This window comes from Cervus elaphus, chromosome 12 (genome assembly GCF_910594005.1).
Source record: "Cervus elaphus chromosome 12, mCerEla1.1, whole genome shotgun sequence".
NCBI classification, from domain to species: domain Eukaryota; kingdom Metazoa; phylum Chordata; class Mammalia; order Artiodactyla; family Cervidae; genus Cervus; species Cervus elaphus.
In genome coordinates, this window is record NC_057826.1 from 78890706 (window position 1) to 78907215 (window position 16510).

A 16510-nucleotide genomic window follows, 5' to 3' on the forward strand; every position below is an offset into this window, starting at 1 on the left:
TATGTTCAGTCAGGGTATCAATATCCTATATGTCTTCGACTTTAACTGTTTGAACAGTTCTTATCTTAATTGTAGTGGTATGGCAGATTGGTGGCTCCAATTCATGTTTCTGGAAAGGCCCATATGCTGTTAGGTGTGGAACTAAGGCTTCTCCCAATTTGATCCTGATTGATTTTTCCTGCCACATCCTGCTGTACATCTGATACACTGTGCACTCCTGTTGAATTTTTCTTTTCTTTCTTTTTTTTTTTTTTTTAGTTTTAATTTTCATGTATTGCTCGTTGCTGTTTAGCCTGCTATGCATATCACATCTACTCTGTCAGAATGCTAAGATAGAAGCCAAGGTGTATAAGCCAAATACCACAGCCAGGAAACTAACTTGATTACCTGGGCAGAAAGAAGCATGTCTGCACTCAGGGCAAATTGCTTCTCTCTTTGGAACTTAATGGTTTCATAATTTAAATGATTCCATCCCTGTTTCCCCACTAGACTAAAAATTCAAGGGTGTGGATTGTGCCTTTTGTATGGCCTTACGGCACCTGCCACTTAGGTGTGCAGAAAGTGATCATTCACCTTGGATGGTCCCTTTTTCCTGGACCTGCTGATTCCTATCCTTAGAAGAATTAAATTTCCTGTGCTACCTGGTCTCTTCATTATTCATGTATCATCCTCAGTGATTTTAGAGGAAGTAGCTTGGGAAGCAAGTTGCTTTCCTTGAAAAAGATTGGTTGGTTTTCTGTCAGTCATTCCTAGTAAACTCTCTTAACCAATGGGGCAGGAATGAGTCCAATCTCATTTGGATTCTGTAGGCAGGAAGTGTCCTTGAGGAGGGATTAGGGGAGCCAGTCTAAGATTTCTCTGGAGTGGGTCTGAATCAAGAGGGACTATGTGATACAAAATGAATGAGGACAGCCCAGTGCTTTCTCAGAATTTGCCCAACTTGTCACCAGCAATAGAAAAAAGCAGTGGCTGCGTTTTTTCCATAATGCAATAGCTTTCCTCGGTTTTATATGGTTAGATGAGTAAGCTTTCTCAGATTATCTAGTTTTAAAATGTTGATCCAGCTAATGCCTTTTCCCCCTTTATGCCTATGGTAATCATTCATTCAACAGATATTTGAATATTTAATCAAGTACTGGGCACTATTCTAGATGCTCAAATTTGTCACAGAAAAAGGTACTAAAGGACGCTAAAGGAACTTTAGGGACTTGCCTGGTGGTCTAAGTGTCTAGATTCCATGTTCCCAATGCAGGGGGCCCGGATTTGATACCTGGTCAGGAAACTGGATCCCTCATGCTACAACTAAAGATCCTGAGTGCTGCAACTAAGACCTGACATAGCCAAATAAATAATAATCCTTAAGATGTAAAACAAAAACTTTTATTTAAAAGTAAAGGAAATTGTGTTATTTGCTTAAGAAAGCTTGCAAGATTTCTGACTTCTGCCTTTCATCCCAGCAGAAGGCTCTATGGATTTCTTTGTTTTTTTGAGATACGATTCTTATACCATAAAATTTGCCTTTAAAGTGTACTTAAATTTCAGCGATATTTAGCAGATGTATTTATAGTGATCATATTATTTATACATATGTATGTACATATGTATATAGTAATCATCACCATTACCTAATGGTGCATTACTAATTAGAGCATTTTCATCACAGCAAACAGAAACCCTATACCTATTAGCAAGCATTCCCAATTTTCCCCTGTGAGTCTCAAGCAACCACTAATATACTTTCTGTATCTACAGATAGGACTTTTCTGGATATTTCATGTAAATAGGCTCATATAATATATGGCCATTTCTGCCTGGCTGCTTTTATTTAGCAAAATGATTTCAAGATTCATCCATGTAGTGTTTACCAATACTTCATACCTCTTGATGGCTGAATATTTCATTATATAGTTGATCATGAACTGCATGGGCTCCCTTAAATGTGGGTTTTTTTCAGTAAATATGTACTAGAGTAGTAAGTACATGGTCGATGGTTGGTTGAACCCGTGGATACAGAGCTACCTATGACATGAAGGGTAGGCTGTAAGAATTTTGCAAATTTTGAACCACATGGAGGTTCGACATTCCTAAACCCCCAAGTTCAAGGATCAACTATATACCTACACCACATTTTGTTTATCATTCATCAGGTGGTGGATATTTGGGATATTCCCACTTTTTGACCATTAGGAATGAATGTGTGCTCCAAACATCTGTGTGTAAGTTTTTGTGTGACCATATGTTTTCGTTTCTCTTGGGTATATCTTTTCATGTGCTTGCTGACCTTTTGTATATCTTCTATGAAGATAGTCAGAATCTTTGCCCACCTTTTAATTGGGTTATTTGTCTTTATTGTTGAGTTGTATGAGTTCTTGATATATTCTGAATACTAGACCTTTATCAGATAAATGATTTACAAATACATTTTCTCCAATTTTGTGGGTTTTTTCACTTTCTTGATAGTGTCCTTTGAAGCACAAAAGTCACTAAGATTTATGCTTATGTTTTTTTCCTAAGGGTTTTATAGTTTTAGCTGTTATATAAAGCCTTTCATCCATTTGCATTAATTTTGTGTATGGTATGAGTAGAGGACCATACCATTGCATGCAAATGATGAATTTGTTCAACACCATTTGTTTAAAAGGCTATTCTGGACTTCCGTGGTGGTCTAGCAGTTAAGAATCCACCTGCCAATGCAGGGGACACTGATTGGATCCCTGGTCTGGGAAGATTCCATACGCCTTGAGGCATCTAAGCCCCTGCACCACGACTACCGAAGCCCACACACCTAGAGCCCTTGCTCTGCCCCTGAACGGCTACCAGAGAGCAGCCCCCAGTCGTCACAACTAAAAGCCTGAGTGCAGCAACGAAGACTCAGTGCAGCCAAAAATAATAAATACATAAATAATTTTTTTAAAAGGCTATTCTTTCTGCATTGAATGGTCTTAACACCCTTGTTGAAAATCAGTTGACTCTTAAGTGTGCAGGTTTATTTCTGGAGTCTGAATTTTGTTCCACATATCTAAATGTCTGTCATTATGCCAGTTAGCACACTGTTTTAGCTACTGGAGTTTTGTTTTTAATTTTTGGCTGTACTGAGTCTTTGTTGCTGCGAGGGCTTTTCTCTAGTTGCAGTGCATGGGCTTCTCGTTTCAGTGAGTGGCTTCTCGTCGTGGCACATGGGCTGAGTAGCTGCGGTTTTCGGCCTCTGGAGCACAAGATCAGTAGTTGTGGTGCAGGGACTTAGCTGCTCCACAGCTTGTGGGATCTACACCATGTATCCTACCTTGCCAGGTAGATTCTTCACCACTGAGCCACCAGGGAAGCCCCTTGTAATGTTTTGAAAGTGAAAAGTATGAGTTCTCCAGTTTTGCTCTTTTTCAGGGTGGTTTAACAAGTCTGGGTCGTTTACATTTCCATGTGGATTTTAGAATCAGCTGGTCAGTTTCTGCAAAAATGATAGCTTAAGATTTTAACAGGGATTGCAACTGATTTTTACTGATTATCCACTACTGTCTGGTGCTGCCTTAGGTCTGGGGGGCATGGTCCTGGCCTGCAAGAGCTCAGAACACTGGGAGATAGTTACAGTCCTATACAGAAATTGCAGAGAAATGCATTTCTGTAGAATCTATAGGTCAATTTGTAGAAGGTTGCATCTTAACAATATTGTCTTCCAATCTATGAACACAGTGTACAAGTCTTGCACTTCTTTTATTAAATTTATTCCTGAGTATTTGGGGTTTAGCTATTTTAAATGGAATTCTTTTCTTAATTTCATTTTCAGACTGTTCATTGCAGTTATTATAAAAATACAATTAAAAAAATAAAGATAACAATTGATCTTGGGGATTCCTTGGTGGTCCAGTGGTTAGAACTTCGAGCTTTCACTGCCAGGGGCCCAGGTTCAATCCCTGGTTGGGGAACTAAGATCCTATAAACTGCATGGTGTGGACAAAAAAAACCCCACAAAACCCAAAACACCCCAGTTCATTTTGTATATTGATCTTGTGTCCTCCAAGTTCAATCTCAAGTTTAGTAATATTGCTGAACTTGTTTATTTAGTTCTTAAAGGGGTTTTGTGTATTTTTTTTTTTTTGGTGTGGATTCTTTAGGATTCTCTATATACAAGATCATGTCACCTGCAAATATAGTTTTACATTGTCTTTTCCTTTCTTTGTGCTTTTTTACAGGCATATCTCATTTTATTGGGTTTTGCGTTATTGCACTGTGAAGATAACTACATTTTTTTTTTAAATGAAGGTTTGTGGCAACCCTGCATTAAACGAGACTGTTGGCACCAGTTTCGGACAGCATTTGCTTAATTTATGTCTCTGTGTAACATTTTGGCAATTCTGGCAGTTCTCACAATATTTCACGCCCTCCACCAATGGAAAGATTACAACTCACTAAATCCTCAGGTGATGGTTAGCATTTTGTAGCACTGAAGTTATTTTTTAATTAAGGTATGTACACTGTCTTTTATAGATAGAATGCTATTGCACACTTCATAGACTACAATATAGTATAAACATAACTTTTATATGCACTGGGAAACCAAATAATTTGTGTAACTTGGTTTATTGCAGTGGTCTGGAACCGAGCCCACAGTATCTTTGAGGTATGCCTGTATCTCGTTTTCTTGCCTCATTTCTCCGGCTAGAACCTCCAGGACGTTGAATAGAAGTGGTGAGAGCAGACATCCTTGTCTTGTTCCCGATCTTGGGGGAAAAGCTTTCAGACTTTCACTGATGAATACAGTGTTAGCTGTGGGTTTTCATAGCTGCCCTTTATTCCATGGTTCTCTGTGTATACCACGTTCTCCATTCCGTGGTGTTCTCCACATATACCATGTTCTGTCATGTCTCTAGTCTTTGCACTGTTTCTTCTTTCTTTCTGTCCTTGGCAAGCTCACAACTTTACCTGTAAGGTCCAATCCAAATATCTGAGAAGCTTTCCTTGACTGCCTCCAATAGAATATATCCAATCCTTCTTGAGGTGCTGCAGCACTTCTTCCATTTCTTTGCATTTTCTGTATAGGATAGTAATTATCTCCCAGAGTTCTGCGCTCTTCCAGGCCAGGACCATGCTCCCCAGACCTGAGGCAGCACCAGAAAGTAGTGGATAATCAGTAAAAATCAGTTGCAAGGTAGCCAGGCTAGGTTGACTGAATGAAGAATGGAAGTGGCTTTCATATCACTTTATGTAACTTTTTAAGGTTAGAAATGTAAACCTGTATATCCTTTTAATTTCTCCCTCAATAATCCATCATGGCTTTTAGTTGTGAATCCAACTAAAACATTTCTAAAAACAGTTCATATTTCATCAGTACAACCTTTTCAGGGAAAGTAGTTGTTTCCTTGTTTGTCTGAAAATGATCTCCAGGTTCCTGGGGGTACCTTCTCAACTTAATATTACAGGATAAGTAATACTTTCTTTCATGGTGTTTAGAATTATTTACTGCGCAATAAGAAGATTGCAGGCTCTCATTTCTCAAGATCTGGCTACTCTACCAGTCACTGCAAAAGTGACTGAGGTCCAAACCTCAGTCTTCCCATCTGAAAAACATGAAAATAGCCATGTTTCCTGGGGTATTGATAAGGATCCAAGGAGACCATGTGGTTGGTGAATTTTAGAGCAACTGACAAGCTGCCAGTTTCAGCGACACACATAGTTCCTTCCCACCTAGACCGCGAATTGCTTGGGGTGGAGGGACCCTATCTTCCCCTGGGCTTCCTTGATGCTTCTCGAATGCTCCCATTTTCTTTGCCTTTACCTCTTTGCTAGAAGTCGGAGAGGCTTGCTTTCTCTTACCTACCCTGCTGCAGGAGCTGCCCTAGCTTCCTGAGTATTTTTGTTTTCCTTACTTGGAACTTTTTCTAGCGGTATGCAAAGGATGTGTTCTTTGAAATGCCTCTTTGACACTGTTCCTCACAGCGTGCTTTAGAGAGTGTCATTAGCATATAAGTAACTCCTTGGCTTTACATGGGATCTTCCAAAATGTATTTATTTACCATTCTGTTGGTTCTCCGCAGAATCTCTGGAGGCAGCGATGAGTATGCTCTCTTGTGTTATCATTGACCACTCAGAGCTAAAAAGTCAACATTGGGACTTCCCTGGCAGTCCAGTGGCTAAGACTCTGCGCTTCCACTGCAGAGGGTGCAGGTTTGATATACCCAGTCAGGGAATGAAGACCCTGCATGCCATGCGGTACGGCCAAAAAAAAAGTCAACATTGGAGTCAGTTCAGATGGCGCAGACACTGTTGGGCAGAATGTATGATGCAGAATGTCTAGCTGTGTGGGAACTCTGGTAGTAGAAAGAACAGTCGGAAGGCCTGGGTTTAAGTCCTAGCTCTGCCTTTCACAGCAGTTCCTTCCATTTCTCTCATTTCCATTCCCTCAGTAGCTAAATAGGATAAAACTACTAACACCTATTTCAGGGGGCTGAAGATTAAATGAGAAGGATTCCCATGAGTTCTCCAGTGACTGAGAACTCAGAAGTGAGGCTTAGTTCCAGAGCTCCGGGCCGGGGACTTGGATTGGCAGAGGGGAAGGAGATAGGAACTGCAGGAACCTGTGGGTACTGGGCTCCCTTATGCGGAAGAGGCTGGCCTCCAGACTTGCTTTTCCCAAGAATTCCTCCTCTAGGGCCGCCTCAGCCTTTCCTCCCTCAAGGCCTCTGCTCTCCATGTTCTTTAGTCACTCAGTCGTGTCTGACTCTGTGACCCCATGGACTGTAGCCCACCAGGCTCCTCTCTTCATGGGATTTCCCAGGCAAAAATACTGGGATGGGTTGCCATTGCCTTCTTCAGGGGATTGTCCCAACCCAGGGGTTGAACCCACGTCTCCTGCATTGGCAGGTGGGTTCTTTCCCACTGAGCCACCAGGGAAGCCCCCTGCTTTATGGCCTTTGAATTGAGAACAATGTACCTGTCTCCTGGGTCTTTTCCTGAGGTCTTCCTGCCTCTCTGAGTCCCACTTCCTTCAAGAGGCAGCCTTTTGATGCTCCAACCACTGTTGTTTTCCTCCTCATTAATATTCCCAGTGTTAGGTGGATTTCAAGCTCCTTGAAATCCTAATATCCAGGATAGTACTGGTCTGTAAATCTGGCACAGGAAAGATTTGCCAAAAGAATGAACAAATACAACTGTTTGAACACCTATCATGGATCAGGCTTTGGTGTTTCAAAGTTGAGTAAGACAAAGTTCCTTTCCTCAAGGAACTTACCATCTAGTGCGATAATTGGAGGCACATACATTATCTTGTTTAATCCTCATAGCAGCCCTTGAAGGAGGCTGGAGGTTGAGAAACTGGCCCAAAGCCAGGCCAGGGTTAGTTAGAGGCAGGCCCTAGCACTGAGGTGAAGACCATTCTCCTACTGCCCCCTGCCGGGGCAGGGGCGGGGGCTAGAGACTCACTCCTCGATTCGATTCCAAGGGTAGTGTACAAAGATTGGAAGGATTGGGAAGGTGGCCACGGTGTGCGTCACTAGAGAGCACCAGCTCCAGGATCCAGTTACACCCCAGCTATCACTCCTTAACTTTCTAATGTTGGGCAAGTTACTGAGTCTCTGAGTGTCAGTTTTGTCATCTGTAAAAGAAAAGGAATGCTGTGGTGGGCATCCATTTTTTTTACCTGTACAACATCCAGTCTTCTGCTAGCAGCACTCAGGCAGGTACTGCTTCCCCCTCTGCAGTTGTCAGTAATGGGGGTGGGGGTGGTTGTGATAGGCAAGCTAGCCAGTCACTGACTCTCTTGCCCTTTCTGGTTCTTGGCCTTTTATAACTAGTTCCGCTTTTCCTTCTACCCCATGAGCTTCCCCATAGGGTAGAACCACAGCCTGCCCCACCAAATCCCTCTAATAAATTCCCTTTGTTGCTCTAAGTTCATTAGAGTAGGTCAGTTATTACTGCCTGCAACAACAACAACAACAAAAACTTTAATAGATCCAGACACCTACCTTGCAAGGTTGCGAGGATTAAATGATTACATGAAGTTTGTGAAGTGCCTAGCCCAGTCCTAGTAGCAGAGCAAGCCATCAGTAAGGGGTGGTTAATTGTCTGTAAGTTAACATGGAGGTGGGAGTGGGGCGGGAAGAGGGAGCAGGGCACAGGGAAGGAGAAGGAGATGGTTAATGGTTTGGATTCCACCTTCCCCCAAGAGACAGTCAGGAGGACAACAGAAGGGAGGGAAGTCCAGGCTATGGTAGGCTCATTTATTCAAAATGTCTTTATTGAAACAGAATGATAGAGCAAGAAAGAATGAGGTCTGGGAGGATGTGGTTGGGCACAGGATGGAGCCCAGACCTGGTGGTACAGTGTGGAGCTCTCTCCCTGCCCCCTGACTCTAGCCAAGGAAGTGAACACCAAGCAGCAGTGGGGAGGAGATGGGGTGAGGGCAGCCCTCTGAGCTCTCCTTCATGTCTGGCCCAAGGTGCCTCTGAGCCTCTTGGGCAGCCCTGCCGAGCTCACTCAGTCCTCCCGCTCTCCTTGCCAGGGCCTTGTGCCACTTTTCGGTATGGGCCAGCCTCCTGCCAGGGTGCTCAGAGGTCGCTCAGAGGGCGGGGTTGGGGGTGGCAAGCAGCGGGACATGGTCACAGCGGTTGGGGGGGGGGCTGCCGCAGCAGGGAGGGCCGGCGGCACAGCTCCCCATCCCGGAGCACCTCCGGCAGGAGCTTGCGCTTGGTCTCCGGCAGAAGCATGATGCTGAGGATGCAGAGGAGGGCACAGGCCGCCAGGACCACGTGCTGCAGGAAGGCCCCATGGCCCATGTGGAGGCGCTGGGCTGGGCCACTCAGCCCACCGAGCGCCCCCAGTGCCATGATGAGGCCCAGGCCTCGGCCCCTGGGAGAGACGACAAGGCACTGAGCCTGCGGCTGTGGGCCTCATCCCCACCCTTCCCCAGCGGCCGCTCCTCCTGCATCCCTCAGGCCCTGTCCTCAGACAGAGGCCGGGAGGCCGCCCTGGCAGCACGCCTGCTCTCACCGGACCGTGGTAGGGATGATTTCGGCAGCAAGGAGGGTGCTAAGGATGCCGGCAGCTTGGGAGGAGAAGAGCCCAAGGACAGAGAAGGTGGTGATGGCGGCCTCGTTCAGATCTGGAGGGACAAGACGAGGCGTGTGAGTGGAGGTGGCAGATCATGCTTGGCCTTGTCTCTGCCATCACCCCTTCTGATCCCTAGCCGGGTGTGCCTGGGCTTTGATGATCAGTTGGGAGAACAGACTGGAGTGTGCGGCCAGGGGGAAGGTTGTGAAAGATCTGGGCAGGATCTGGTCTGGTCCTGGGAAGCCTGAGCCAGAAGCAGTGGCTGAGTCCACGTGGGGCACCTCTGCTGGGGTTCCTCGGCTGAGCCCACACTGTGGGGAAGGGAGGGTGCTTACAATCCCACAGGCCCAGCAGGGCCAGGGATGCAATGCCAGTGAGCGTCATCGAGAGAAGCAGGATGCCCCGGCGGCCGAATCGGTCCACAGTGACCCCCAGGAAGACGCAGGCCAGGGCCGCTGTGCCGCTGGCCAGCAGGGAACACAGGTAGAAGTCCGATGGGCTCCCTCCTCCTCCCACAGGCTGGTAGCAGTGGCGAATGGCGTGGGCAATAAAGCTGTGAGACAGGGCGGGGAGGCAGAGGACAGTGTCTGTGGTGTCTGCATTGTCACCTGCAGCCTTTCACCACCCTGGCTGCCCTCTGCAGGGGTCCTCAGGCCTTCCCCACCCAGCCAGCCCCCATCCTAGCTACCAGCCTGGCCCTTGACCCCAACACCCAGGCTCACTTGGTGAAGCCCAGGATAAGCAGATTTTTCCAGATGTTGCGGTAGTTGAGGAGGGAAGCGAAGGAAAAGGAGGATGTTGCAGGGACAGGGCAGGTGTTCTCCAGGTCTTGGGAGAGAGAGAGGAGCTGTTAGAAGGAACAGCTGAGCACCCAGGGTCCTCCTACATGGGTGGGGCCCCTGCCTCTTACCCTGCAGGGCCTCCTGGGCCTCCTCTCCCAGCATCTGCCCATGGGGCCGGTTCCGCTCAGCCAGGATCCTCAGCACAGACTGGGCCTCCTCAATCTGTCGCTTCACTATCAGCCACCGTGCGGACTCCAGAAACAGACCCGGCCAGCTGGGGGAGGGGGGAAGGGGTGCACTGTGAGGCTTTCGGTCTACTGAACCAGGATGGAAAACTCCCACCTCTTGAGGGGCTGGGGCTGGAGGAGGCCTGGACGAGGGGCAGTGGAGAAGAGGAGGGGTCTGCAGGCTAGAGCTACAGGTAGGAGGTAGAGATGGGAATGGCCAGACAACAGGTGGAGGGTGATACTGACCCATAAAACAGGAAGAGGATGCAGGGAGCGGTGATCATTCGCTGAAGAAATCGCCAGTCCTTAGAGACAAGGGCCAGGCCCAGGAACAGGAAGTGCCCCCCTACCCCCACCAACTCCCCCGCCAGGGCCACCCGAAGCCTCTGGGTTGGGTCGCACAGCTCCAGCCCTGGAGATACAGCAGGGACAGGGAGGAGAGGCCGGGGAGGAAGGAGGCGTGGAAGAGAAGAGGGGAGGGGAGGGAGGAGGACAGAAAGCAAGGTCAGACCCTGAGTGGAGGCTGCAGCCACTACCTCCCACAGACTATCCTCTAAGGCAGAGTGAGAGGCTGTTTGGTCCTCTCCTCTCTCCTGCTCACACTTGGGAGGGCTTGAGGCTCCAAGTCCCTGCGGGGGCTCAGCATTCCCAGTGTACAGGCCCTTTCACATCAGACCTCTTATTTGACCTTCACATGAACCCTTGTTCAAGGTCGTAGAGCTACTCAGGATTTCATTTTAAAAATAAGGCTCATTCCCTGACAGCAGTAAGTCCAGGGCAGGGAAAGCTTTACAGATCATGGAATGAGAGGGGCGTGTGAGAAGCAAGACCGCTGGATCCTTTAAAGGCCTGGCCAGAGAGAGAGCCGAGATTCCAGACAGCTGAAAAAGGACTTGAGGGGTCCTAGGGAGCAGTGGCAATGACCTGGGGATCCAGACAGGCAGGCATGAGCCCCTAGGGAAGGCGCTCTGGAAGGGTGCCACTCACGCATCAGGTAGACACCAAGGTCAACGCCAGCAAGCAGGAAGCCCAGGAGGAATCGGAGGGCCATGACGCCCGTGGAGGAACCTGCAGCAGCACCTCCCACTCCACAGGGGCCCACCAGTCCCAGAGTCAGCAGCACAATCCCGCGTCGGCCAAACCTGGAGGGCAGGGACAGCCCCTGGTCACCCAGACTTCCTGAGGGAGGAGTGGCTGGGTGGGGTCCAGCTGCCCACTTTAGAGATGGAGATATGAGGATGAGGCCAGGGGAACGAGGATTGGACTAAGGCTACAGGAGATGAGGAAGGATGGGGACCCTGACTACTGGGCACTGGGGCGTGGCTGTTGTTCTGTGGGGGCTGTGATCACTGACTCTCAGGGCTATTGGTCAGAGATGAAGGCATTTCTTCATGGAAGTGAGACCAGCCATCAGTGGGGTTGGGATATTGCTTAGGGAATTGGATCCCTGAGACCTTGGCAATAGAGAGATTGGTCAGTGGGCATGGAGCTTGTCTTGCTCAGACTGATCAGAGGAGATGGGCTTGTTGACATACAGGGTTGGAACTACTGATATAAGGAGGTGGGCCATTGGCCACTTGTCCACGGGGATAGTATTGGTCAATGAAAATGGAGCTCTTGATCTTTGGGAACTGAGTAGTTGATTTTGGGGGATGAAGCCATTCTTCCATGGGATTGGGGCATGGGTCTACTAACCCATAGGAGTGGTCAGTGGGATGGGGTCACTGACCAGAAGATGGAGCCATTGATCCATGAGAGTGAAGCTCTCAATCCATGAGACAGGACTATTAATCAGTGGGGCTGATCACTAACCTCTGAAGATTGGACAGTTGATCTTTGGGGATGTAGCTATTAAGTCCTGGGGTAGGGATTTCAGTCAAGATGGATGGGACTATTGGCCAGGAGGGATGAATCTATTAATCCATATGGATAATCGATAAGCATGGGGTCACAGAGCAGAGAATATGAGAGACTATTGGTCAGTGGTGATGGTCACAGACTGTGAGTCAGTGGGGACAGGGTTACTGATCCTTGGAGGCGAGGCTACTGATTTTTAGAGATAAGAGCACTGGTGTAATGTGGATGTAGACTGGGGTCACTGGTCATTGGGAAGGGGACACTGATGCCTGAGAGTGAAACTACTGACCCAGTAGGGTGAGACCATTTTCCATGGGGTTGAGTTTATTGGCTAAGGCTACTGAATTTAGGAGGCTGAATTTAGGTCTTTGGGTATGAGGCTATTATTACAGAGGAATGATGCTACTGGTCTGGGGGTATGAGGCCACTGAGGCATGAGGCTGGGCTATTGACCTATGGGTTTAGGATCATTTGCCCACAGGGGTGTATGACTATTGGGCAGTGAGGATAGGTATTGTTTTTAGGAAACTGGATTATTGAATGGTGGGTTGCCTTTGAGCCATGGGAGTTGAACTATAAAGCCATTTGGATGGGACTGTAGACCAGTGGAGATGTCTAATAATCCCCAGGGATTGAGCACCTGGTCAGTGGTGATGTGTCGAGGATCAGAGATGGAGTTTTGACCCCTGGGAAGAGCTGCTGGTTGGTGGGGATGGGTTTGTAGATCTTTGAGATGAAACCACTGATTCCTGGAAATGAGGCTTTTGATCTGAAAGGATCTGAGAGCACTAATGATCCATGAGGATGGGACTATTAGCCTGGGGTGAGGGGTGCTATTGTGGTCACTGATCCATGGGGGTTAAACTATGGACACCCCCCCCCCCCCCCCAAGAGGGTAGTCATTTGTTTGAAGAATTGAACTACTGGCCAGTGTGAATGGGGCTGTTGATATTTAGAAATTAACATAATGATCTTTAGGAATGAGGCCACTGAGATAGAGCTAACAGTCCAGGGAGACAGTACTGCTATCAGGGATTAATCTATGAAGATGGCAAGTGAGGAGCTTGGTGGTAACAGGACAATAGAGGAGGAGTTAGGACTTCTGTGGACCTGGGGGTTTTGGTGAGTAGGGATGGGGCCACTGATTCATGGGTGTGGGACTGGCAGTGGGGGGAGAGTTCTTCTCTGTGGAAGAGGTATGGAAAGAGTATTTCTTGGTGGGGAGTGAAGTTGAGACAGTGGTGGGGCCGCCTGTCAATGAACAGAAGAAATCCAGAGGACACTGCAGAGTTGAGCAAAGCCTCTTCAGCCTCTTGCGAAGGCTAGCTGCCTGGGCCAGCCTCCCTAGCATGCCCTCCTCTCTACTTGCTGAGCCCTCACCTGTCTGCTGGGTAGCCCAGGAACAGGTAGCCGGAGGCGAAGCCCAAGATGAAGAGGATCTGCTCCAGGATCACCTGCCAGCCCAGGTCACACACCAGATCCCACTGGGGAGGTGAGAGGGAGGAGCGGGTGTGAGACCCCTCGCTGGTGGCTCTCGGCCCGCCCCCAGCCCCGCGGCCCCCGGGCCGCCTCACCTGGCCGATGGCGTTGGTGGTGAGCACCGGGAGGCCGTTATAGTCCCAGTCCTTGAGACAGTGGTTGAAGTCCGGCGGAGCGAAGCCGCTGCACGAGGGGTCCGCACTGGTGGCGAGGCGGCTGGCGGCGCTGGCGGCTAGGGCCGCGCTGGCCACGCTGACGCCGCTGGCGTTGGGGGGCTGCTCCCAGCCGGAGGCGTTGGGGGGGAAGGCCCCGTAGTGGCAATGCAGCGGGGGTGCCAGCGTGAAGATGGGGTCGGAGGCCAGGCCCAGCGCCACGAAGAGCACGGGCAGGCAGCAGAGGCCGAGCTGCAGCTGCTGGCCGCCGCCCAGCGCCCCCACCTGGGCGAGCAGCGCCTCGAAGCTGAGCGGGCCGGGGGGCACGGCCAGCGACAGGCTGCTGCCCATCCCGTCGCCGCCCGCGTGGCCCTCCCCCTCCCGCTCGCGTTCGCGCTCCCGCTCACCCTGCAGCTGCTGCGTGGGCACCGCATCTCCGAGGGTCCCGACCTGCTGGGGGTGGGAGTGGGGGGTGGAGGGGTGGCAGGAGAAGGGTGAAGCGGAGAAAACCGCAGGGTAAGGGAAGAGGGCGGGCGCCAGAGGGAGGAGGGAGGTCTGCCGCGGGGGCTGCGCGGGAGGAAAATGCCAGGCGCCTGTCGCGGGGTGCGGGGAGATGATGGCGTAGCCCCCAGGGCGCGGGCACTTACTCCGTTGGGGCTGGGGGTGATCTCTACAGTGCTGTCGATCTTGCTGCCGCCCCCGCCATTGGGCTCGGGGGTCCCGGTGGCTACCCGGGGAGCCAGTTTGCCGACCGCAGGGGCCCAGGCGGCCCGCACGGAAAGGATGCGCTGTCCTCTGGCCCAGTGGCGCGCCCGTTGCCCGGACACAGAAGCCGAGAGACCCCGCTCTGCAGCTCTGCAGCCGCGGGCGCCTCCTCCGTCTCTGCGATCTCTGCGCCGCTTTCCCCTCCCCTTCCTCCAGACTCTCCTCCCCTTCCAACGTCAGCAGAACCTTCGGTCCAGACTCTTCGTCAGAGAGAGGAAGGGGGGCCGGGACCCAGGGGAGGGAGAAGATGGGGCTCTGTCTCTGTTCCCTGGGTCTGCGGGCCATTGCGGTATAAAGGGAGTACCTAAAGGATAGTACATCCCAGGCAGGTGCCAGCGATTCCTCTTTTGCTTCCAATTCTTCCTCCTCATCCACCCATCCATCCATCCATCACTGATCAGTACAATTTATTAAGTGTCTGCTATATTCTGGCCTTGTACTGGTCTTTGGGGATAACAGGATGGACAAGACCGACCTCAGAGTGGCTTACGGAGGAGATAGACAGGTATACTGGAAAGGATGCTACAGGGCATGCATATGGTGGACTGCACTGGGCACTGTACTCAGCCTTGGCTTTAGTCCTCTACAAGACCACGTCTCTGATTTCACAACCCCCACCCTGGCTGAGTTTCCATCATTTCTCAACAGCATTTGGCATTGTTGACTACCCCTTTCTCTAAACTCTTTCTTCCCTGGCTGCCAGGTCCCATACTCTCCTGATTTTCTTTCTCTTGCTACTCTTTTCTCTACCACAGATTCATTCTCCTCATCATCAGTCAGCACCTGTGATCTTCAGAGACTTGATTCTAGGTCCTCCTCTTATCTCACACTGTTCTCTCCACCTCAGAATCTCACCTATGCCCGCAGCTTCCATCAAACTCAGTATAAATAATATGAGCCAATATAAACTTGATTTCCAGATTTACATCTCCAGTTCCCACCTCTCTTCTGACCCTTGAAGCCACCTCTTTGGTTTCTTACCCTGGATGACTCACAAAGATCTCAAAGTCAATACATCCAAGACCAAACTCACGGTCATGTCTTCCCTGTCTCCCCAATTTGGTTGTCTTCTAGCTCTTTCCTCATTGAATGGCACTTTCACCATCCAATTGTGGCCAGATGCTCAGGTGACAGCCCTTAGAGTACCCTCTTCCTTACCCCCGCTCTCTACCCCATGTCAAATCCTCTACAAAATCCTATCCCTTTGATTTCCTGTGTAGTTCTCAGATATTCTGCTTCTTTCCATCTATCTCTGGCACCACTAGACAAGCTACCTGTTGTGCAGACTGCTTTAGCCTCCCACTTCTTAACCGGTGCTCTATATCTGCTTCGTTTCCAATCCTTCCCCCCCATCTGTTCATAATGCAGATGGACTGATCTTTTCAAAATGCAGATGTTTGTGTTCCTTTCGTATTTAACAACCATCAACGTCCTCTCACCGTCAAGGTAAATGCAATATTCTAGCCCTCATAGTGATCCCATAATCTCTGCAGCTCTCTCTCTCTCCAAATTCTGCACACTAGTCACACTGACATTCTTTCAGTTTTTCCAGTGCTACAGGGCCCTTGAATAAGCTGGTCTTTATGCCTACAAGTCTCCTCTACTTTAGTCAAGTTCTCCTTCATCTGTCAGCTCAAGCATATTTGCCTGAGAAGTCTCCCCTAACTCCTTGAATTGCTATTCAAAGTATGATTTACAGACCAGGAACATCCACATCACCTGGGAACTTGCTGGAAATGTAGAATCGAAGACTATTTTCAGATAATTTGCATTTTAAACCAGATCCCCAGGTATACGTACATTGAAGTTAGAAATGCACTTCTCAAAGAGATTTGATTTCCCTTTTTTTTTTTTTTGAGATTTGACTTCTAATAGGTTCTTTATTCTCTAATCCCAGGTAAGTGTTGAAAAGGATGTCCTGTCAATCTCAACCAGGAAATCCATTCCATCTAGTCTCCACTGAACCACACTTCTAATTTGTCCCCTCTGTTCAGAAAATTTTCCAGATATGGGAAAGACTTCTAATGCAATAAACAGCCTCCCGCCCACCCCAACCCATTTCAGCATCTCTTCAGGATTTACTTTGGTGCTGTTACAGGCAGCATTCCTTGGGGATTTATTTGTTAGTGTCCTCGTGTCTGTCCTGGAATTGTAGTCCATGTAACTTTCTGCCTTGCTGGGCTGTTCACATGCATTATCTTGCTAGGGC

At 49.0% G+C, this 16510-nt stretch overlaps 1 protein-coding gene across 1 annotated transcript; it reads right to left on the minus strand.

The window, feature by feature from the left end:
- Window positions 1-8206: 8206 nt before the first annotated feature.
- On the minus strand, window positions 8207-14319 carry SLC22A17 (solute carrier family 22 member 17). The gene is given in 11 exon segments (XM_043920336.1): window positions 8207-8608; window positions 8610-8838; window positions 8980-9091; window positions 9375-9592; window positions 9762-9867; window positions 9950-10095; window positions 10295-10460; window positions 11036-11190; window positions 13286-13389; window positions 13480-13989; window positions 14184-14319. Coding segments are annotated over 10 exon segments (1704 nt in total). The 5' UTR covers window positions 13888-13989; window positions 14184-14319; the 3' UTR covers window positions 8207-8548.
- Between the last annotated feature and the right edge of the window lie 2191 nt (window positions 14320-16510).